This window comes from Mobula hypostoma, chromosome 1 (genome assembly GCF_963921235.1).
Source record: "Mobula hypostoma chromosome 1, sMobHyp1.1, whole genome shotgun sequence".
Classification (NCBI taxonomy): Eukaryota; Metazoa; Chordata; class Chondrichthyes; order Myliobatiformes; family Myliobatidae; genus Mobula; species Mobula hypostoma.
Window position 1 is genome coordinate 157,446,716 of NC_086097.1, and position 25,565 is coordinate 157,472,280.

At 39.8% G+C, this 25,565-nt stretch overlaps 1 protein-coding gene across 12 annotated transcripts in view; it reads right to left on the reverse strand.

Annotated features, from left to right (window-relative positions):
* adgrb1a (adhesion G protein-coupled receptor B1a) overlaps nucleotides 1-25,565 on the reverse strand; it is a 566,941-nt gene that overhangs the window by 55,516 nt on the left and 485,860 nt on the right. For 9 of the 12 annotated variants that reach the window (XM_063058411.1, XM_063058402.1, XM_063058383.1 and 6 more), the window contains 3 exons: nucleotides 23,296-23,362; nucleotides 23,069-23,154; nucleotides 13,551-13,649 (listed from right to left, as the gene is read on the reverse strand). In XM_063058411.1, coding sequence (XP_062914481.1) covers nucleotides 13,551-13,649; nucleotides 23,069-23,154; nucleotides 23,296-23,362 — 252 coding nt within the window. The remainder of the gene's footprint in view (nucleotides 1-13,550; nucleotides 13,650-23,068; nucleotides 23,155-23,295; nucleotides 23,363-25,565) is intronic. The other 3 variants (XM_063058420.1, XM_063058393.1, XM_063058355.1) reach the window with 1 other exon arrangement.

Below are 25,565 nucleotides of genomic sequence, written 5' to 3' on the forward strand. Positions count from 1 at the left end.
GCCTAATGGTATTGGTCCACAGTATAAAGAAGTTTGGGTACCCCTGACTTAGAGGATAGTTCTGATACAATGTGAGTCATTGGGTACACCTGGCTTGCAGGAGAAAGAGGACAACGTTGGTAGGAACTTACCACTGGGTGAGGCTATGTACCGCAGAGCACATTGACCTTGCACCTTATTGTTTACTGCACTGCACTTCCTCTGTAGCTGTTGCACTTGATTCTGCATTCTGCTCCTATTATACCTTGTTCTCCTTCAATGGACTGTGTAATGATTTAATCTGTATGAACAGTGTGCAAGGCAAACTTTTTACTGTATTTCAGTACATACGACAATAACAAACCAATTCCAATTCCAAAATTCAATGCAGCTGCTGGGTTTGGTACAATGGAAGCCTGACTGAAAGGAACCCAAGATATACAAGTGCTGGCTGGCCTCAGCTAAGCTGCCACGGAAGGATTCAACCAACACCATGCTAATGTGATGCAAGCCCAGAATTTCTCACACAAGTTTACATCAAAGCTGCGGAAGGCAATAATCTAAGGGTTTGCATTTTGTAATACCACTCCAATATGTTCTCAGGTTGCTCAAGGTGAAAAAAAAACACAATGAACTACACAGACTGGTAACATTATGACTATTGCTATAGGGATACTGATAGCGGACTGTGCCATGTCACACCTAGATGATGTTGGAAGGGCACAGTTCTTTCTTATGTACATCTTTGAGATGGCTAGCAATGCACAAAAGCTAGCAAGAATATAGTCAGTGGCTTGCTGTGCCAGGCTAAATCTCATAATCCATGTGCAGCCATATGTTTCAACTCAACATAAAATGCACATTGTAAAATTATAGTGAAAATACACTGACACGCTCCCAGCCACAGTGACTTTGGCATCCAAAACTAAAGCAGTATCAAAGCTAAAGCTAAAGAGGATCGAATAAAGCTTGTAACATGTATCCCATTTCAACAAGTGAGTCTTTTCTGTAGAGCAGCTGTTTATAAGGCAGTATTAAAGGTCCCTGAAGAATCATGGTGGATTTCATCTTAATAGCCCCTCTCCTCCCTCTCTCTTTCAGGGTAATCTGTGCCATTTTTTCATTCTTCCAGTCACAGTGCACTCCAAGGGGAATATTCCTAATTCAGGCATGTCTCATGAAGAAACTTGAATTGAAGATACAATATTTCAGCCATGGACATAACACCCTCAACAGACTTTAATAATGTTATTGGCAATAGCTGAGCATTACAGTTGTCTAAGTGAGAGAATCCTAATGATCAACATCCATATGACAAAAAAAATTCTCTTCCTTCGAATTCTGCTGCATGTAGCTCAAAAGAATATCAAGCCCATAATTACTTTTCTGTGTGATGGATTAACTTTATCTGTACTGAAAATATAAGATGGGATCACTTGCAAATTCAGAAACGTTAATGGCAGAAAACAAATGAAGCTGCTCCCATTTTATTTCTCCGCTAAAGAAGTCTATAATATTGAAAGAAAAATAAATTATGCATCTTATTACTGAGAGTCTTGCTCTATCTCTTTTGCCTTCCAACCACTCAGCTTCAAAAATGTGCTCCGGGGTCACATAGCTTCAATGTTAATGAGCCGCTCTAAACAAAATCTTCTATCCACAGGGAAGGACAACTCTGACAGGACCCATTCAAGAAAATACTTCAGCTGTCAGATAACTCCAAAAATGACACTGCCTAGTTAAGCTGAACAATATATGAGATGTGTCAGGAAACCTAACATGAAATGTTTAAATGAGCCAAGTGAAGAAAATGATTGAATTTCCTATAATGCAAATAATTACATTTCTACTTGCATCTGTTTAAAAGAAAAAATTTCAATAGAAAACAGTGAAAAGTGGTCTTGAATTTCCACAAGGGCATGCCAGAACTTTCACCAGATACAAAAATCTTGGCAAACTAGATGATCCAGTATTTTAGGCTATTTCTATCTTTTTTGGAATTTGTTACTTTTATATAATATCAGACATAAAAAGGCTGAAGGCACAACTTATCCAAGTGTCACATTTTAAGTCATTCAGTGGTTAAATCTAATTTTGTTTATTTCCCAACTTCAATATCACATGAGGGATGCCATTCATAATACAGCTGTCCATGAGGTTGCATGCAAAGACTGCTGGAGCCAGATTCTTACCTGAGGAATCGCTCAGGTTAAGTGACAACTTTTTTCTCAGGTCAGTGACAACTATGGGCATAATGGAGTTGACTGGAATTTCTCAGCCACTGTACTTCCCTTGCGTAGTAATTGTGCATATATGGATTTTTCAATTATAACAATGGATTATTTTGCTTCCAAATTCTCATCATTTGTCAAAACTCTTCCCCAAATAAAAATCTGGAGTTAAATTCATTACTGCTCCACCTGGTATACAACATAAACTGTGGGCAGGGTGAGGAGATACCATCCACATTGGAACATCATACATGCAGTAGGACAGTATATCTATCTTGGAGGAATAAATGACTGACTGACTAACAGGAAACAAAGAATAGGCATAAATAGGCCTTTTTCCACTTGACGATGACTGATGTGTCACAGTTAACAACGCTGAAGGGCTCATCTTTATATGATTGATTTAAATTGCATTGATAAATACAACAGAAATGATGTTAAGTAGGTCAACTGAATGGGTAAATGTGGCTAGATGGAGTACACTGAAAGAAAATGTGACCTTCTGCATTTTGGAAGTAAAAATTAAGTATATTATCTAAGTGATGCAGAACTTTGAGATGCAGACAAATCTTCACAAAGCAAAGCAGGTAAAGCAAGTAGAACCAACAAAATGATTTTTTTTTATTGTAAGCGGAATTGAATACAAATCAGGAAATATATTTTCAGTGATGATGAGCATTGTTGCAGCTTTGGGCTCCTTTTTAAAGGAAGGATGGTAATGAGCTGAAAGCAATTAAGAAAATACTTACCAGACCTTGCCCAGGTTATTATAGTTGTCTAGGCTATGCTTGTAGAAGGCTATGGTGGTTAGAGAGAAGTATCTTGATTGAAATATGCAGATGCAAAGGGATCCAGATAGGACAGGGGTAAAAAAGATGCTTCCTCTCGTGGGAGAACATAAAACTTAGAGCTAAAGGTCATTATTTAAAAATAAAGCCTATTTAAGAATTAACTGAGTGCTTTGAATTGTCCTTCTCAAAGGTAGGTGAAAGGAGAGTCTGAAAATAATGTAAAAACAGATGTAGATAGGTTCACGATTAAGAAGGGATATAATTTATCAGCAGCAATTAAGAGTGAGTGTGTAGTTGACTTCACAATCGATCAGCCATGATCTTACAGATAGCAGAGCACAACTGAGGACCAATTGATTTATTCCCGACCTTAAAAATGCTTTGGGTAAGTTTCTCTTTCTTCTTTTACTATCATGTAGTGTGCTCCTCTTGCATGATGTGCAAAGTTGGGGTGTCCTCCAGTGTCCCCGATGACTAAACGTGAGAGAAGTGCACCTGGCTGCAGCTCCTTGCAGACCACGTAGGGAAATGCAGCTGGATGACCGACACATCATTCAAGAGAATGAGGACTTGATTAATAGGAAGGCAGTCACACCTAAGTTGCTGCGGCAGGTAGCTGGGTGACGGTCAGGAGGAGGAGAGTAAATACACAGATTATGAGGAGTACCACTGTGGCCTTTCCCTTCATTAATAAGTATACCACTTCTGATACTTTGTGGGAGGGGGGAGAAGCCGAACTGAATCTAGTACTTAGGCAATGAACCTGGTCAGATGACAGATCTCTTAATGAGCAATGAATTTAAGACAGTGACCACAACTCCCTGACCTTTAACATTGTACCGGACAATGATAGGAACAGATGGTGTGAGACAGTACTGTACTGTACTTAATTCTGGGAGGTCTAAATATGATGCTAGGAGGCAGGAACTTGGGAGCGTAAATTGGGAACAGACGTTCTTGGGGAAATGTATAATGATGATCTGAAGGGTGTTTAGGGAGCTCTTGCAAGGGGTTCTGGACATGTTTGCCCCACGAGGCATGAAAGGTAAGGAACCATGGCTAACATGAAAAATGGACATTTAGTCAAAGGGAAAAAGGAAGCACACTTAAGGATTGGGAAGCAACGATCGGACAGGGATTTTAAGAGTTACAAGATAGCCAGGAAGCTTAAGAAAGGTCTTAGCAGAGAAAGGCAGGATGCCAAATTGGACTAAGAAGTGACAGATGGAGTTCAATCCAGAAAAGTGTGAAGTGAAACACTTTCGAAGGTCAAATTTGATGGCTGAGTACAAATTTAATTGCAGTATTCTTAGCAGACTGGAGGAAAAGAGGGATCTTGGGGTCCACATTCATAGTTGCTGCACAAGTTGGTAAGTTGGTTAAGAAGGTGTGTGGTATGCTGGACTTTGTTTCTCAGGGGGATATGGTTTAAGAACCACAAGGAAATGTTGCAGCTCTGTAAAACTCCGGTTACAATACAGTTGAAGTACTGTATTAATTCCTGATTACCTCCTTATAGGAAGATGTGGAAGCTTTAGGGAGGGTGCAAAGGAGATTTACCAGGATGCTACCCGGATTAGAAACATAGAAACATAGAAAATAGGTGAAAGAGTAGGCCATTCAGCCCTTCGAGCCTGCACCGCCATTTATTATGATCATGGCTGATCATCCAACTCAGAACCCCGCCCCAGCCTTCCCTCCATACCCCCTGATCCTCGTAGCCACAAGGGCCATATCTAACTCCCTCTTAAATATAGCAAATGAACTGGCCTCAACTGTTTGCTGTGGCAGAGAATTCCACAGATTCACCACTCTCTGTGTGAAGAAGTTTTTCCTCATCTCGGTCCTAAAAGGCTTCCCCTTTATCCTCAAACTGTGACCCCTCGTTCTGGACTTCCCCAACATCGGGAACAATCTTCCTGCATCTAGCCTGTCCAATCCCTTTAGGATCTTATACGTTTCAATCAGATCCCCCCTCAATCTTCTAAATTCCAACAAGTACAAGCCCAGTTCATCCAGTCTTTCTTCATATGAAAGTCCTGCCATCCCAGGAATCAATCTGGTGAACCTTCTTTGTACTCCCTCTATGGCAAGGATGTCTTTCCTCAGATTAGGGGACCAAAACTGCACACAATACTCCAGGTGTGGTCTCACCAAGGCCTTGTACAACTGCAGTAGTACCTCCCTGCTCCTGTACTCGAATCCTCTCGCTATAAATGCCAGCATACCATTCGCCTTTTTCACCGCCTGCTGTACCTGCATGCCCACTTTCAATGACTGGTGTATAATGACACCCAGGTCTCGTTGCACCTCCCCTTTTCCTAATCGGCCACCATTCAGATAACAATCTGTTTTCCTATTTTTGCCACCAAAGTGGATAGCTTCACATTTATCCACATTAAATTGCATCTGCCATGAATTTGCCCACTCACCTAACCTATCCAAGTCACTCTGCATCCTCTTAGCATCCTCACTGCCACCCAGCTTCGTGTCATCCGCAAACTTGGAGATGCTGCATTTAATTCCCTCATCCAAGTCATTAATATATATTGTAAACAACTGGGGTCCCAGCACTGAGTCTTGCGGTACCCCATTAGTCACTGCCTGCCATTCTGAAAAGGTCCCGTTTATTCCCACTCTTTGCTTCCTGTCTGCTAACCAATTCTCCATCCACATTAATACCTTACCCCCAATACCGTGTGCTTTAAGTTTGCACACTAATCTCCTGTGTGGGACCTTGTCAAAAGCCTTTGGAAAATCCAAATATACCACATCCACTGGTTCTCCCCTATCCACTCTACTGGTTACATCCTCAAAAAATTCTATGCAATTCGTCAGACATGATTTTCCTTTCACAAATCCATGCTGACTTTGTCCAATCACTTCACCGCTTTCCAAATGTGCTGTTATCACATCCTTGATAACTGATTCCAGCAGTTTCCCCACCACCGACGTTAGGCTAACCGGTCTATAATTCCCCGGTTTCTCTCTCCCTCCTTTTTTAAAAAGTGGGGTTACATTAGCCACCCTCCAATCCTCAGGAACTAGTCCAGAATCTAACGAGTTTTGAAAAATTATCACTAATGCATCCACTATTTCTTGGGCTACTTCCTTAAGCACTCTAGGATGCAGACCATCTGGCCCTGGGGATTTATCTGCCTTCAATCCCTTCAATTTACCTAACACCACTTCCCTACTAACATGTATTTTGCTCAGTTCCTCCATCTCACTGGACCCTCTGTCCCCTACTATTTCTGGAAGATTATTTATGTCCTCCTTAGTGAAGACAGAACCAAAGTAATTATTCAGTTGGTCTGCCATGTCCTTGCTCCCCATAATCAATTCACCTGTTTATGTCTGTAGGGGACCTACATTTGTCTTTACCAGTTTTTTCCTTTTTACATATCTATAAAAGCTTTTACAGTCCGTTTTTATGTTCCCTGCCAGTTTTCTCTCATAATCTTTTTTCCCCTTCCTAATTAAGCCCTTTGTCCTCCTCTGCTGAACTCTGAATTTCTCCCAGTCCTCAGGTGAGCCACTTTCTCTGGCTAATTTGTATGCTTCTTCTTTGGAATTGATACTATCCCTAATTTCTCTTGTCAGCCACGGGTGCACTACCTTCCTTGATTTATTCTTTTGCTAAACTGGGATGAACAATAGTTGTAGTTCATCCAGGCAACCTTTAAATGCTTGCCATTGCATATCCACCGTCAATCCTTTAAGTGTCATTTGCCAGTCTATCTTAGCTAATTCACGTCTCATACCTTCAAAGTTACCCCTCTTTAAGTTCAGAACCTTTGTTTCTGAATTAACTATGTCACTCTCCATCTTAATGAAGAATTCCACCATATTATGGTCACTCTTACCCAAGGGGCCTCTCACGACAAGATTGCTAATTAACCCTTCCTCATTGCTCAAAACCCAGTCCAGAATAGCCTGCTCGCTAGTTGGTTCCTTGACATGTTGGTTCAAAAAACCATCCCGCATACATTCCAAGAAATCCTCTTCCTCAGCACCTTTACCAATTTGGTTCACCCAATCTACATGTAGATTGAAGTCACCCACTATAACTGCTGTTCCTTTATTGCACACATTTCTAATTTCCTGTTTAATACCATCTCCGACCTCATTACTACTGTTAGGTGGCCTGTACACAACACCCACCAGCGTCTTCTGCCCCTTAGTGTTACGCAGCTCTACCCATATCGATTAGAGAATGTTTCTTATTAGGAAAGGTTGAGAAAGCAGGGGCTTTTCTCTTTGGATCAAGGGAGGATGAAGAGAGACTTGAGAGAATTATATAAGATGGTAAGAGGCATAGATAGAATTGATAGCCATTGCTTTTTTCCCCAGTGTTGTGCTGGCTAATACAAGAGGACAAACTTTTAAGGTGAGTGAAGGAAAACATGGGCAGGGGTGTCAGAGGTAGGCCTTTTTCTTAGCATAGTGAGTGGCAAGTGCATGGAAAACGCTGCCAAGGGTGGGGGTAGAAGCAGATACATTAGTGACACTTAAGAGACTGTTTGCTAGGCACATGGATGAAAGGAAAACGGACGGCTATGTAGGAGGGAAAGGTTAGATTGACGTTGGAAGAAGTCAAAATTTTATAAAGCACTGGTGAGGCGTCACTTGGAGTATTGTGAGCCAGTTTGGGCCCCTTATCTGAGAAAGGATGTGCTGAAACTGCTCAAAGGAGGTATACAAAAATGATTGAATGGCTTGTCATATGAAGAGTGTTTGATGGCTCTGAGCCTGTATTCACTAGAATTCAGAAGAATGAGAGGTGATCTCATTGAAACCTACTGAATGGTGAAAGGCCTTGATAGAGATGATGTGGAGAGGATGGTTCCTATGGTGGGAGAGTCTAAGACCAGAGGACATAGCCTCAGAATAGAGGGGTGTCCTTTTAGAATGGAGATGAGGAAGAATATCTTTAGCCAGAGAGTGGCAAATCTGTGGAAACCTGTGCCACAGGCAGCTATGGAGGCATAGATTTTATGTATATTTAAGGCAAAGGTTGATTAATTCTTGATTGGTCAGGGCATGCTAGAACACGGGGAGAAAGCAGGAGATTACAGCTGAGAGGAAAATAGTGGAGCATTCTCGATGGACTAAATGGCTTAATTCTGCTCCTATATCTTATGGTCTCATGCTGTAAACAGTCAGCAATATTGTGTATTTAATACTTCAGTAATATTTGAGTAATATTGTAAAGTCATTGGTGCCTTAAGTATTCGTAGCTGTTGATATTATTAATTACAGTTGTATGCACGAAGTACGTGAATGACTACACACCTGTTGAAGCCAACCAAGACATCAAGAATGTGCAGCAATACATTCAAGTTTCAAAAAATCACAGCATGCTTCCTTTGCAAGAGGAGAAGACATTTGAGTTTCAAAAAAGGCAAGAAATAGATAGAATTCACAGGTTCATAAAAAGTGAGCATAGGTGATAATAATAATAATAATAATAAATAAAACCAAGAGAAATGGCTGGCTACTTCAGAAGGATAGACTTGTTCAATTGCACAAAAGATAAATGGATTATGTATTCTGAATGACTTGAGCAGTATTTTGAAGCAAATGGAATAGCCAATGAGAAGCGAGTACCAGTTTTGCTGAGTGTAATAGGTTGGAAAGCACAAAGATTGCTTAGAAGTTTGACTCTTCCAACCAAACCAGATGAAATGAGTTTTGATAATATATTGAAAGTAATGCAGGAACATTTAGAACCAAAACTAATGTTGATTGCAGAATGCTTTAGGTTTTATAAGCAGAATCAAAAGGAAGGGGAATCTAATTCAGCTGAATAGAAGAGATTATCAGAACATTGGCAGTTCACTAATGGCCTTAATGGTGCACTGAGGGATCATTTACTTGCAAAATGTTACAAGAAAGCATTCAAAAAGAGCTCCTAACTGAAGCACAACTTACATTTAAGAGAGCAGATAAAATAGCTGTATTAATGGAAACAGCAGAGAGAGATGCAATCGAGTTGCAGTCAGTGTGAACAAATTTGCAATGTCCAAACAGAAAACTGCCTGGCCAACAAATAGTGTTATCATGGTGGCAGGGGCTAACATACACCATACATATGCAGATTTAAAGGTGAAGACAAAGAGCATGTCGGGCAACAAAAATAAATGGACTGCGTAGGGAAAAGAAAAAGATAAATATCAAGCAGGAGTTCAAAAAGAGCATTAATTTGCTTGTTGTTGCTGAAAAATTTGATAGTGATGACAGTGACACAGAATTGAGTAACCTTGAGATCTACAGTATGAAAACTAATAACAGGCAAGCAATATGGTCACAGCAGAAGTGAATGGCAAGTTAATTAAAATAGATTGGACACTGGCTCGGCTGTTTCAGTTATTCCACAAAGTGAGTTTGAACAGCATTTCAAAGATACTGAACTGAAGCCTGCAGATATTCAACGAGGAAATTACTCTGGAAAAAGGATGACTCCTGTGAGAATGACATTTGTAGCAGTGAAATACAGCAACTTTGATGTGTGTGACTTGAATTTCCAGCATCTGCAGAATTCCTCGTGTTTACGTTTTTTAAAAAAACCAACAAGCCACATTGCACTTGTATGTGGTAAAATCAGGAGAGGCAGCAATGTGTGGGCATGTGCGCCACATCCCCTGCAATAGAGTCAACTAAAAGGTACTGGGTGATGTCACAGCGTTGTTCAAAGATGACATTGGAAAACTCATACGTATCAAGGGTAAAATAGTGTAAGTGAAAATGCCACACCCAAGTTTTGCGAAGCCCGTCTGGTTCGTTGTATCATCTATGGTAAAGTAGCCAGTGAGCCAAATCACACGGAGGCAGAAGGAATTCTTTCGAAGATTAACTGGAGACCATGGGCAATGCCACTGGTCCCCGAAGACAAGAAGGATGGATCCGACAGTATCTGTGATGATTTTAAGGTCACCATCAACCCAGTAGTGAAAGTAGATTAATACCCTCTGCCCAGGATAGTGGATATCTTTGCCATCCTGTCTGGAAGATAACAATTCAGCAAAGTGGACTTGCTGAGGCCTACCTACACACAGACTTGAAAGAGTCCAAAGTGTTTCTCACCATAAACACTCCCAAAGGGCTTTATTGTTTTAAAAAGCCTATTTTGGAGTAGTATCTGCACTTGTACTCTGGCAGAAAGGTGTAGACCAGGCGCTGCAAAGCTGCCCAGGCACTCCGAAGTATCTGCATGATATCATTGTTACCGGTAAGAGTGACAAGGAGCTTTACCAATCTCAAGACAGTGTAAAGAAGATTTGATGATTTTGGGCTCAGAGCATGGAGCAACCAATGTGAATTCTTTAAACCAAGTATCACTTACTGTCATCACACCATCAATGCACAAGTATTACACAAGTGCACTGAGGAAATTCAAGCAGTGGTGGATGCCCCAAGGCCAAAGGAAATATCACAGTTGCAGTCATTTTTTAGGATTTGTCAATTACTATAATAGGTTCCTGCCAAACCTCGCTACTATTTCCACCCCTTGAACTCATTACTAAAGATGGGGAAGAAATGGCAACGGACAGTGAGAGGTGGCTTTCAAAAAGGTAAAGGAAAAGTTGACTTCACACACTGTACTTATATATGATGATCCACATCATCCAGTGAAGCTTGCCTGTGATGCCTCGCCTTATGGTAAAGGTGCAGTCATGTCACATGTTAGGAGTGATGGAGGTGAAGGCTTTGCACCACTTTCCCTTACCACTGCAGAGAAAAATTACGCACAGATTGACAGACAGGCTTCAAGTCTGGTTTGAGGTATAAAATGTTTCAAGCAGTATTTGTATGGGAGAGAGTTCACCCTCATTACTGATCACCTGCCACTACTGTCCATTTTCAATTCACAGAAGAGTGTAACACTAACAACCACATAAGGAATGCAGAGATGGACCCTGTTACCAGGAGGCCACAAATATACGATAGCATTCAAAAGGACAACTAATCACGGAAATGCAGGTGGATTCTCCAATTTACTCTTGGAAAGGAAATACCTGAAAAATTTACAAAGAGAATACCCTCTTGACATAATCTTCCTTATGCAAATCAAAAGTCTATTATGGCAGAGATGAACCAAACAGAAATCAGAAAAGACCCCATACTGTCTCAGGTCTTCATGGCCACCCAAAATGGTTTTAATGTGTGGCAGATATCACAGTTCCCACATTTTTACCAGCACCGTGATGAACTTTCCTTTGACGATGGTTGCCTTACATGGCGATTCAGAGTTGTTGTACCTCCTGGAGAGCTAAAATATTTGAGGAGCTACATGAGGCTCAAAATAAAAGTGTTAGCTCTAAGCATTATATGGAGGCCTGGGATAGATCAGCAGATCAAGCAGCTTGCCATGTACTGATCAGGATGCCAACACGTCCAGAAGATGTCAAGAACAGTGCCACTTCATCCCTGGGAATAAACTGCAATGCCCTCGCAGAGGTTTCATGTTGGTTTTGCCAGACTATTCATGGACACAAATTTTTTGGTGGAAGTATCTACAAAATGCCCAGAAGTGTTCCCAGTAGCCTTCACTGCAGCCTTGCACACTGTTGATGTGTTGAGATAACTCTTCTCAAAGACTGGTGTTTGAGAGCACTTAGTCAGTGGCAATGGGTTACAGTTTGTTGTGGTACAGTTTCAGTCATTTCTGAAGATGAGCGGAGTAAGAAATATTATGTCTGCACCATACCACCCAGCTACAAATGGCTTGGTGGAAAGGTTTACCCAGAGTCTAAAGAACGTACTGCGAGCAATGTCAAAAACATACATACACACACTGAATCAGAAGCTCGCCAATTTTCTCCTTGTCTATTCCAATGCAGCACACTCCATAACCAAAAACTCACCAGCCACGCTGCTCCTGGGTTGTCCCTTCATTCGCATTTGGATCTCATCAAACCCATTCGCAGAAGGAGTGTGCAGGACAAACAGCTGAGGCAAATCGGAGACTCCTCAAACAAAAAGATTCAACGTTTCACTCCTGGACAAGCAATCCTGGTGAGGAACTACAGAGCTGGTCAAAAGTGAGTACTTGGAAAGATTAAAGTCAGAACCCGACCACTCTCCTGCATTGTGGAGATTGTGTCTGATATCATCTGGAGATGACATATTGATCAGTTAAAGAAAACAGAGTTAATCGTCAGAGAAGAAAGGTTGCCAGAGCTGTCAGAACCATTTCCTGCAGTCTCAGAGTCAACTCCCACAACTATTACGGAGAAGGCCGCAGAACGTGAGATTGTTTCACAGTCAAATGTCTCACCTGCCAAGCAGAGGGATCCCTCTTTTCAGGAAAGACGTTATCCCACAAGAGTAAGAACACCAACACAGCGATTATATTTCTCAGCCTGATTGGTACAATTTAAAATTCTCTATACTGTGGATGTCTATTAGTTGTATTTATATTTTACAGTATACCATATTCACAGTGTATACACACACACACACACACACGTATTACATGTCTCAGAGGATCTGTCCTGGGCACAACATAATGATGCAAGCACAAAGAATTAGCCAGTGACTAATGAACTCAAGATCACTACCTCACTATTTTGGTCTCTTTATGCACTATTTTTTATATATTTCCTATTGTAACTTATAGTAATTTTTAAAATATTGCACTATACTGCAAAATAACATATTTCAGAGATGATAAGCCTGATCCTGGCTCTGATTCTAGTCCCTTACATATCCCACTTCCATTGATGTACCATTGTCCAGGCACCAATTGTTGAAATTCCCTTCAAGTTTTTTTTTCCTCTTTGCCTCTATTTCCACTTTAAGGTTTTCCTTAATATTCGTCAGGTTGCTGTCGAATGTTTGTCTGATTACACTCATTTAGCATCTTGACATCTTCCTAAGATACAGGAACAACATAAATGAAAACTGCGATTACCCAATTTAAGCCTTCAATGGTGGAAATGCGTTTTGTTTTCCAATTAGTAGCCTGAGGTAAATGAACACTCTGACCAAATCCCGTGGTCTTAGCTGTAGGGGTATAAATAACCTGGGTGGAAGATGATGATTAACTGGCACAATAATAGTGTAATGCATTGTAATATGAAAATATACAAGGCAATGAAGCCATTTGGATTAATACAAGTTGATAGAACTGCATTGCTTGGTTTAGAATAAAGAATTATTGCCTCTTAAAAAAACTGTAATGACTGCATTTACTGCATTTCAAGTGTGAGGAAAGTTTCATCACTGCACGGTAGTTAGGTTTAAACTCAGTTTGGAAATTATTGACCACCTCCACAATGGAAGGGGATAAATAGCCAACTGGATTGATGATATGTATGGCAGCTCAAAGCTTTCATTAAGTGATAATGAGTGATGTCAGCAAATCTGAGATCATACTACTGTTAAAGTATCATACAATTTCATTTTCTGCACAAGATGATTTTTTTTAAACTTTAAAAAATTAACAACCCATGCATGCAATGTGCTCAGTAAACCAATAATTAACTATTGGTATGTCCTTCAGAAGACAGAATTAAAATCAAGTATTGAAATTACAAGAACTAACATGGCATTACTGGTGACTGTAGCCGATACTTCAGCTGAAGATATAACTCCACACTTGGAACATTTGAGCGCCATACCGTAAAGGGGAACTGTCATCTGACTGGAATTAAAATTAAAAGACTGAAACAAAAATTGAACTTTAACACAAAAATCAGAGACAAATAATACGCATCCAGAAAATAAAACTTCATAAGATTCTTCATTTTGTCAGTAACTTAAAACATATTTACACATACAGACAAGTCCAAAAATCTACTTAAAATGACAAGCAACATTCCATATTTCCTTGATGGGAAGCAAAGCTTCATTGGAAGGCAATGAAGTTCCAAAGTTAAACCATTCAAAAACTTAAATTTTAGATATTTCAGATATAATTGAAATATTTTCCCTCAAAATTTTTACTTGGCATTTTTGTCATAAATATATTCCCATGTAATTATACGAATGTTCCTTTGAAATTTGACTTTAAAAAATTTTGTAAGACAACATCCTTTTTATCCGTCATGCCTTAATTCCAATTATACTTATAAATCATGTTATTTTCCCTCAGTAAGATGTGATGTACACTAATGTGCATATATTTAGGTTTTAAATTATGAGTGACATTTAATACTACATTGTTACAATGGAAGGTTTCAAACTTCTTACAAATTATAAAAAAAACTATTATGATCTTCCTATTTTTGCTATATTTTGTTGGTCTAAATGATGCTCAATATGTCACTGCATTTTATGTTCTTATGTTACGAATCATGCAGTTTTCCATGATTTAGGTAAAATTTGATAGGCATCTGGATAAGCATAGACCAACAAAGAAAAAGCAAGATGAACTTGTGAAAGAGACCTCATAAAGGTACGTCATAACCAATGTAGTATGTGTCAAATCTGCTTATAGTTGCCACTTTATATAGGGCAACAAGGATGCAGAGAGCAAGCTTCTACAAATATTAAGGTTTTAATAATTAGGGCATTTTTTTAAAAAGTTGATTGAGGAATAAGTATCGGCCAAGACAATGGGATAACTTCCAAATTATGATGAAGTGCTATTGAATCTTTTACATTCACTCAAGACAGTTGACAGGATCAAAGTCTGATGTCTCAGTTAAAGGACACACTGTGGATGCATGACACTTACTTAAAAAGTTTCAAGTGACACAATATTTGGAAGTGGAGTAAACATTGAGGAAGGTAGTAATAGACCAACAGAGCATAAGCAACATGACAATTGAACTTCAACAGAAAGAGAGATGTGTCATACTTTAACAGAAAGAATTAGGCAATAGAAAACCTGATAAAAAGCTACTATTTTGAAGATAATTAGCAGAACAGAGAGAGCTGTGGAGTTGTACACAAATCTCATAAAAATTGCAGATTACCAAAGTAAACTACAAAGAAAATATGGGATCTAAAACGTTATTAATAGAGAAGAAGAGCTCAAAGATTGATAAGGATTTGTTGAACTTGTACAGAGCACTTATTCAACTCCAGCATGCACTGTGTACAATTCTGGGCACCACTCTTTAGAAAGGTTGTCAAGGTTTTTGAAAATGTACGAAATAAGATTCCTGAGGGTGAGAAGCTAGTTTATACAAAAATCAGGTTTATTCAATTTACAGCAGAGAAAATTAGGATGGAATTTGATAAGAGTTTAAAGTAAGTGTAAGGAAACCATTTCCATGTTGAAAACTGGGTAATCAGGTGACACACCCTTAAATGGATTGGCAAAATAATCAGAAGCGAAATATGGATGACTGTTTGGAATTGGAATACCATGTCTGAAAACAGAATATTAATATCCAAAAATAAATTAGTTAAATCTTTGAAAGATACAGGAGAACGGAGGGAAAGTGGGAGCTGGCGGGGACTCAATGCGTGAAATTAGTGCACTATACTGTTATATAATTCAGTTTTTAATATATGCATACACAGTTCCCTACTGGGCTAATTTCACCATTGTGATCTGGAGATTTGTGGAGCAGGAATTAAAGGAATACATTTGTAATTGAATGGATGACAGGGTCCATAAAGATGTCTCTTATTTACTCAATTTCCTAAATTAATGAAACTTCCATTTAAAAAAAAAGTTAAAGCGAGTGGGAGATTTAATAAACCAATTGAAGCATGTGTTATAAAAATCTACAATCATAGATCTAGAACAGAAAGTCAGTTTAATTTTTAAAAAAAGGAATTCATAACATTTAGTAAAATAAAAACCTTTCCAATTAGAGTTTTCTAATTTTCTCCACTCCAGCTGAGAAATACCATGGTTTAGATCTAATGCACAAATTTGTTGCAGAAGCTGAATGGAACTCTTTCACCTATATTGCTGTCTCCAGTGAGGTTGCCAAATTAGCTCCAGTGAGTGACAGACTCAGAGCTACACAATACCATCCACTGGGGCTGCCCAAACTGATTGTATGCTAACTTTCAGCAGATTTCTCAGGCTTTGGGAGAAAAGGAAACTGCATTCACTTGTGCAGTCTATTCTAAAGTTCAGTCTCAATGTTACAGCAATTTCATGAGTTGAGACTGTGAAAGCTGAAATGATTTGTGAACATGATAAAAGATTTCATTCAGAAGTATGACTTTACCTGAAATGATATTTAGTTATCTTTTTCTCATCAATTAATCTATTAGAATAATAGCCTGCTGGATAACATACTTCAGCTTAAGATATGATCCTTTATAATTTAGCTTTGAATTCACTTCAGCATTTGGTCAAGCGACAGCAAAAAGCTGCACATTTCGTCATAAAAAATGGAATAACAGGCTGATACAGAAATCCACCAGGGTGCACAACCTCAGAAGCACAGATTTAAATCACAATTCAGTAAGATTTTATTTAAAAAGGGGAATGAAACAAAAAAATACAATGCTGAGTGATGAACAACCTCCGGAGCAAAATTGGAAGCATCACTGACCATGTGAGGAACTTTCAACATTGTCTGCCCAAGAGTAGGCAGGAAGCTGATGTTAGGGCTGGGGGTCCATCAGAATGCCAGTGTATTCCTGCCATTTTAGATTGGAAATGGAATACTATCAAATAAAAATTCAAACAGATGGTTCCATATATCACTGACACTAACACTAAAGAAGTAGCAAAGTGAAGAGCAAAATCAGAAAGAAAATGCTGGTGTTATTCAGAGGGTCTGGCAGCATCTATTGAGAGAGAGAGAGAGAGGAGAGAGGAGAGAGGAGAGAGGAGAGAGGAGAGAGGAGAGAGGAGAGAGGAGAGAGGAGAGAGGAGAGAGGAGAGAGGAGAGAGGGGAGAGGGGAGAGGGGAGAGGGGAGAGGGGAGAGGGGAGAGGGGAGAGGGGAGAGGGGAGAGGGGAGAGGGGAGAGGGGAGAGGGGAGAGGGGAGAGGGGAGAGGGGAGAGGGGAGAGGGGAGAGGGGAGAGGGGAGAGGGGAGAGGGGAGAGGGGAGAGAGAGAGAGAGAGAGAGAGAGAGAGAGAGAGAGAGAGAGAGAGAGAGAGAGAAAGAAAGAAAGAAAATATGTGATTATTTTCTTCCCAGAGATACCAACTGATTTTCTAGGTATTTCCAATATTTTTTTCCTCTTATTTCAGATTTCCAGCATCTCGAGCAGGGTTTCCCAAGCTGGGGTCCACGGACCCCTCGGTTAATGGTGGGAGTGCATGGCATAAATAAGGTTGGTAGCCCCTGATCTAGAGGTGATTTTTCTTCTGTTTCAACAACAAAAGAAAATGGGAGTAACTTGTTTTCCTATCCCCTTGGATTAGAGCTTGGTCACCCTATTCACTTTGTCTCAAGTGTTTGGAGACATTCGTGGTTCCAGCCAAGCCCCAGGTTCAGCCAATGCACATCAGTCTGAAGATGAATTTCCAGAGCAGTCAGTGTGTTTTATGAACCATATTCACCAAAAAAAATCCTCTGTGCAAATTTCTGTGAATATGCATTCAGAATACCAATTTACAACTTTACAGCACTGGCTGCTGGAACAGTGTCAAGAAAGCCTATAATTTTAAGGAAGCAAAAAGTCACAACCGGCTATGAAGACAAAATGTGAAAATACTCAGTTTTATCAGAAAATCATTTAGATAGTGTTGTACATTTTCAATAATCATTTACTATCTCTGCTTTGGAATCACCTAGTACAAATTTCTCCTCTAAAACATTGGTCTATCTTGCTTTACTAAAAGAAAACAAAAAACATATTTTACTAATAAATTGTTACTGTCTCAAAGTTGGGTTTCCATTTCACTCCTGTGAGAAAACAGGTTACTAAGCAACAGTGTGCTTATTGTTGTTATGAAGGAAGCCCAAGCCTTTACTGTGAAGACCTTGAATTCAGATAGAAGGTTTGGGGGTTTCAAGGTCACAACTCTCCTCACAAATAGTCGTCACATTATATAACTAACTTCAGCTTCAACAGTTTAAAGGAATGAACACCAATAGTTTACAATTACTTAACACTGTTTTGCTATCACTATGGAAATCAAGTACAGAAGGCCAGGAACATGTTGCAGTCTTTCAACAATGGTAAAGTAACTATGCAAACTGAGAATAAGAATCTGTCTGGAATCTCATCTCTAATTGCCAAATGGAACTGAAATTTGGAGAAGAAATCAGTGCAACGGGACAAGATTCTAGGCAATCACGGCAGATTGCCGTGCTTCTAATCACAAATAAGAGTACAAGTCCTGCCGAAGGGTCTCTGCCTGAAACAGCGACTGTATTCCTCTTCATAGATGCTGCCTGGCCTGCTGAGTTTCTCCAGCATTTTGTGTGCATTGATTGCTGTGCTTCTAAATGATTCACCATATTATATGGTAAAAATACTAAATTATTTTTAGTTCCAAAATATATAAAATGCAAGTCTGAAAAGATATATATTTTTGTATTCCAGTTGTTCAGTCAGCGCACTCAGCTCTGGTTGTCTGCTGTTTGCTGTCCACAACCCAGGACCCATCTTAATGTCTTTTCTAACAATATATCTATCCAGGTGTACACATTGAGGAACTAATTACTCCCTAAGGTGATCAGTTTCCCAACCCCTTGTGTAAGGCACTCTCTGCTATGTGCCTTTTTAATAGAAAACAGTCTATCTTGAGGCAATATCATCACGCAACTTCCAAACCAATCACTGCTTGTAAGTATCAACAAATTCAATGGAATTAGTTAGCTGCAATCATTTTTATTTAGGTATTTAAGTATTTTGATGCATTTAATGAAGTGCTTATACTCTCAGAATTATTGCAGGCATATTGATGTTTGCTGGGGAATCTTAATAACGTGCATAATTTTTGTTATCCATGGAAGTCCAGGATCCCATACCTCCAGCATCAAGATGACTAAGTGTCATACAAACTAGGGTCCTAGTTCATGCTGAACTAGCTAATATCTACCAGACTAATGGCTCCTCAAACCTCCTCCACCAGTCAACGAGATTATAGTTAATCTTAAACCCTTTTGGCTATTTTAAAACTCCTGAAATTTTGAATTCAGCAAATAGTTACAAGCTTTTGAACATAGTTAGTAGGCAGCCGTTGATCCCAAGAGATCATGGGTTTGCTCCTCTGGTGGACTGTGTCCTCTCCAGGGTGCAAGCCTGGGCAGGAAGATTTGAAGGACTGTTGCCCATGCAGTGGGTTCTCCCTCTCCAGGTCACTGATGTAGTCCAAGGGAAGGGCAAGCGCCGATACAGCTCGGCATCAGTGTCGCCACAGAGGTTGCTAGAGTGAAGCTGTAAACAACATCAAACTGCCTTAGGGACCCTAGCCTGGATTTCTTTCTCGGGGTTTACTCCCGAAGCCTTTCCCATGGGTGGGTATGGCCGCAAGGCAGCGGAGGTTTAAAATCAGAATTTTCATTCTCCTAGGCAGGCTGCCATCCAAGGCTGACGAACCCCACCTGCGCCAAGCAACTGGTTTTGAGGTGTCAGTGGTCCGCCTTTGCCACTTCTCTTGTCAGTAGAAACAGTTCTGTCGGGCCTAGCAGCAAAGCCACACATGAAGGCCGAGAGTTGGACTTTGGTTATCAGAGGCTGTTAGAGACGCATGCCATTTGGAACACTTTATAGGTAGTGGGAGCTTATCCACACTACCACCCCGGCTATGACAACCTTAGGAACATAGTAATGTTGAGATTATTTCTGAAGGTGCAAGTCCAATGGGTCCACATCAGTCCCAAAAAGCTAACAACTAAATGCAGATCATATCCTAATCACAGATAGTGTACTTCACAGACGTCAAATAAGGACAGTGAAATGTATGCCTATTATGCTCAACAAGGTCAAGTAACTTTGTAATATACACTGCTGGGCCCAAAACATGATCTAAACATCAGAAGAACATGTCAGTTTGGTCCACGGAGTCATTATCAAGGATTAAGCACTCACCTCTACTAATCCTACAACAACCCAGTATTATTCGCTCCATATTCCCAGTAACTCTTCCTGGATTCTACCACTTGCAAAGAAAATTGGAGCAATTCACAGTGGCCAATTGACCAACAAATTAGTGTGCCTTTGGTGTATGATTGAAAAGTGGAACATCATGAGAAAGCCCACACAGTCAGAGAGAAAAGTTGCAAACTCAAGACAGAGGTCAGGACTGAACCAGGGTCATCGGAGCTGTTAGGGAGCCACTCTATTTCCCATAACGGAGAGGTACTGAATGATAACCACAGGTTATGTGACCAAATACCAACAGACATTACAAAACAAATAAACTTTTGGCTCTCATGTGGTGCAGTGGGGAGGATCTTTGGTACGTGGATCACTGGGATCACCTCTTGGGTGGGCGGGAAGAAGAAGGAGAACAATTTCATTGCAGGAAGGCTTGCTCAGACTACTCAGGAAGGTTTAAACTAATTTGGCAAGCACATTAGCAGTGCAGCCCATGGGGTAAAAAATGTAGAGGGTAATCAAATAAGTTCAATGGGCAGAGAAAACAGAGACAGGTTAGGGAGTCTGGGAAGATTGGCAGGCTTAGCCACATTTACTTTAATGAAAGGAAAGGCACCAGTGAGCCCAATTCATTTTGAGCATCAATCAGCACTTGGAACTATGATGCTATCACAAAGACAAAAACATAGGTCAGGGAAGAGCAGGACTGGCAGCTTAATTTTCCAAGTATAGAAGTTTCAATTGCGACAGATCAGAATGCAAGGGAGGTAGGGGCATGGCACTGCTAATTTGGGAGAACATGATGGCAGTACTTAGCAAAAATAAGCAATTGCCCAATGAGTTCATTTGGGTAGAGCTTAAAAAGAGAGAGACAATCACTTTGCTGGGGCTATACTATCGGCCATCCAGTAGTTAGTGGGAATTAAAGGAACTGTAGAAAGCTGCAAGAGCAATCGGGTTGTAGCAGTAGAGGTTATTAACTTTTTGAGACAGTATGTTTAAAGTTCTATTAGACAGAGGGCAGTACTTGACCTTATCTTAGGAAATAAAACTGGACTGTGGTGAATATGTCAATGAGGGCACATTTTGAATTAGTGGCCATAGATCTGTAAGTTAGTTAAGGAAAGGAATTACGAATGAATGGCCCTCAAATTGAGGTCTGAATTGAGAGAAGGCTGATTTCAATGGCATATGATGAAACTAGATTAGCAGCAGATGCTTGCAGGTAAAATGATACCTGATAAATTGGAGTCCTTTTATAAAAGAATTAGTAAGAATTGAGGGCCAGTATGTTTTGTTAGGGTGCATATGGCAAGATTAGGGAATCATGGATAACAAAGGACATTGACAGTTTGAAGGACATTGAAGGAAAAATAAAGGACACATATAGCAAGTAAAAGCAGATGGGATGACAGTAATGGAATATAGGCAGAACTTAAGAAAGTAACTAAGAGGGCACTGAAGGATCAGCAAGTAACATAAAGGAGATCCTCAAGACATTATATTAACATATCCGGAGAAAAGCGTAGTCGGGGAAAGAGTGCATCCTCTAAGGAATGAGCAGGGTGTGGAGCCACGTGATGTGGGCAAGGTCCAAGGGCATGGGATGTTCAGGGAGGAGTACACAGATATTCAGGAGCAGGTCAGTATTAAGAAGGAAAAGCTATCAGATATACAGGTATTAAAAAATCCCCAGGGTCAGATGAACTGCATTACATGTTTCTATGGAAAGCAAGTGAGGAGGTAGCTGGGGTCCTGATGCAGATTCTTGCAGGTAGGTGGCAAGAAGACTAAAGGATAGCTTAGATGGCTCTTTTATGTAAGAAAGCCAGCTAACTACAGCCAGGAGGTCTTACATACGTTTGGAAATACAGGGCTGATTAATATAACTTTGTGCTGCGGAAAACCTGCTTTACTGACTTATCAGAGCTTTTTTGAGGAGGTAAGTAAGACTGATGAACGCAGGGTGATAGATATTGTCTATAAGGTCTTTAGTGAACCAGCTGTGAAAGTCCTAATTGATAGGCTGATCCAGAAGATTAAGACACATGGCAAGCTGGCTAATTGTATTCAAAATTGGCTTGGTGATAGGAGATAGAGGGTGGCACTGCTTTTCTGATTGGAAGTCCTTATACCACAGGGTTTGGCACTACAGGCCTACTTGTTTGTGATGTTCATTAATGGCTTGGATAAGAAAGAAGGAGCTGTGATTATTAAGTATGTAGCTAACGTGAAAGTTAGCGGTTTTGCAGATAGCAAGGGAACTTATCCAAGATTACAGCAGTATAATTAGCAGATTTCAGAGCAGATGGAAGGTTATGCAGGGCAGAATTTGTTCCCGGTGATGCATTTTCAAACCGTAAATAGAGCTGTGACATATACAGTAAATATTGGGGTGCAAAGGAATGTTGATGGTCAGAGGGGCCTTATGGTTCAAGTCTAATGTTCCCTGAATGTGACAACACAGACAGATAGGACAGTAAAGGCAGCAAATGGCACACTTGCCTTCATTAGTAAGAACATGAAATATGAAAGTTCTGATGTTATGTTGCAATGTTACAGAATAATGGTTAGACTATGACGTTATGAGTGAAGCCTTTGGAAAAGAAAGAAAGAAAACAAAGATTTTTTTTCTATTCATTTAATTGCTACTGAGCTATATTTAAAATAAACTGTTCAGACTGTCCAATTATGAAGATTGCTATTCACCCTCTTGCTAGAAAAGTCTCAATTGCGAATTTCATCTTTAAATGCATGTATTTATGGAATTTTATTTCCAGCCCCTAGCCAAATGTTTCAGGTGCTGACATCTATGCAACCTATGAGCTAAATAACACAACTGTTTGCTGACCAGCAAAAAGGATGTTGTTTCATTAAAGTATTCTCTGGAACATAGTAGCGGTAAAGAAATCAGAAGCAAATTTCAACACAAGCCAAAAAAAATGGCTTTAGAGTATGCCAATGGTTGGTGGCTCACTACATTTGGTAATTAATCATAATTTACATTTTAAGGTTACTATTTGCAAGCAACTATATTTGGTTAGTAAACAATGGAGGAATAATAGATCACATTGATTATGTCTAATCAAGAAAATATGGTGAGCATCTTTCAAAGGTAACATAATGCTAGATGATGTATTTATAATCATACCCTGCCCGTTCCTTCAGTTTCTTATCTGTTATTCCATCTTTCGAAACAAGTTTGTTAAATACCAGAATGCCAATAACCATGTTCACCTGTTGAAATAAAAATGGTATAAATATAAAATATCTTTTTAAAGGCAATAATCAAAGCTCCAAAATGTAACTTTCTCTTTCGTTATTTTACTACCAAGATAGCAATCAATGGTAAATGAAATGAGACTCAAAATATGATACCAAAACAACAACAGCCGCAGGTCCAACAAAGGCGTAGAGGAGACCACCTTCCAAGGAAAGCCAGCAGCTGCAATACAAGAAAACAATGCAAGGTACAGAGTTAGGCATAGCACATGGTGTCGAATGAAGAATATAGGCTGCGTTGTGGTGAAACTGCTTAAGCATAAGTGGGGTAACCCAACATTAGGGCAGCACAGTCGCGTAGCAGTTAGCAAATTGCTACGGCAGCACCAGTGACCCAGGTTCAATTCTACTGCTGTCTGTAAGGAGTTTGTATGTTCTCCCTGTGATCACTCGGGTTTACTCCGGGTGCTCCAGTGTCCTCCCACATTCCAAAGATGCACAGGTTAGTAAATTAATTGGGCACATGCAGGTAAGGTAGGCGGCGCAGGCTTGTTGGTCCAGAACAGCCTGAAACTGTGCTGTAGCACTAAACAAATAAATATTAAAGCAGTTTATTTAGAGAGCATCTTTTATCATATAATCTCTATTGAATAGAACAATTTGTAAGATTTACAGTATGCATTCATTTTCATCTTCTCCAATTTACTGCTAAAGAAAGAATTACATCTCCAGCCAATTTCCCAGCCCTGCCTATCTTAAGCAGTCAAATTGTAAGTTCAGCATACAGCAGCAACTTGTTAGAGAGCAAAGTTTTGGCACCTTCTGCAGGTGCAAGTCCAAAAGGAGAAAAAATGCAACAACTTACAGTCTCAAAAAAAAGGGTAACTTAGTTCCTGCTTCATGATAAAGCAAGGGAGAAAACAAATTTCCAGTCCATTAACAGCCAGCTAAATGCATTTTACTTCATTAAAAGCAGTTCTCTGTGTTACAATTTGTTAAACTCTTAACCATGACATAACATAGGACTTTCAGAAATTACTGAAATAGCCCATCTGCTACCTCAATTATCACTCTATTTCATTCAATCTTTCTTATCAAACCTTGACATTCTTCGTGTCTTTTAATTCTCCTCCAATTTAGATTGACATTTCTTCCCTTTTCCTTTAATATTAACCTAGCTCCACACATTTTGACCTGGAATTGTCCTTGCCCATGGTCTTGTTCCAGAAAAACGATCTTCCCAACCTCACACTATGTTATTTTTTTCTTCTTCCTTTCCTCTTTCTTTACTGTTCTTGTCAGCAAAGTCCTTCTCCTGATCAAATCCTCTAATGCTGGAACTGCCCTACTCCACCTTCACAATAATCATGTACAAACTCTTCATTCCAGTAAATCAGCATGCTTTCTTGTGCTCATCCTCTGTGAATCCAATATTCCTTCTTATGCACACACTGTTTCTAGATTGTTCCCATCTTAAACTGCCTCCTTTCCTTATTTCGTTTTCATTCCTGCCCCCTTCCCTGTTGTCCTCTCTACATACTCCAGCCTCCATTTCCTCTCCAGTGTTTCCTTCCCTTCTCGATTAAATTCACCTCTCTGCTTTCTCTTTGCTTCTTCCCCTTTTGGCTTAGTCGTTCCCTCAGTCTCTCTGTCACTTCTTTCCTAAATCCAAGACCAATCCTACTCAAGCTTTGTCTGTTGGGAATGTTTTATTGCAAGGATGCAAAGTAATAACATCTGCTGTTGGAAGGAAATGTGTAGGAGAGAAAATATCATCATATTCAATGAATCGCAAGATACGGATCCATCCACAATCTCTACATAAACAGAACTTTCTCTCCAGCCCAAAGTCTGCAAATGATGGCAGCACAAAGGCCCATGGAGTGGCACCACCCCACTGTTTTCCCAACTTAATCACTGGCTCCCTGTTTAATGCTGATCAACAGCTAAAGCTCCCAACTTCAGTTTTTAAACTCACATGAAGAGTGTCCCTGACAAGGCAAAGAATTGTACGTTTGCCAATGTTGAAGGACTTTAATCCAAATGTTAAAAAGGAACAGTGAAAATTATAAGCAAAACAATTAAAAAGATAAAATTGTTTCACAATCTGAGGTAGCCACAGTATCTAATTATTAATTCTAATCAATTAGCATGATGTTCTTTAAATGCAGTACATTCCATGGTTCTGTCAGAATATGGTCTCCTTCTCTCTGGTAACTGAATACACTCACTGCAGCAGTTTGATATTTTTAATGAAGATTAATGGAAAGCACGTTTCATGAATAATGTTTGTTTATTAATTACGCAAAGGTTGGTGAAGTTACTGATGCCAAGTATGATCAGGAAACTCATTACTCAACGTCAGGAGTCGCCTGTGAGAAGAATGATGCATTAAACCCTCTTTGTCAATGAAGCTCAGCGATTTC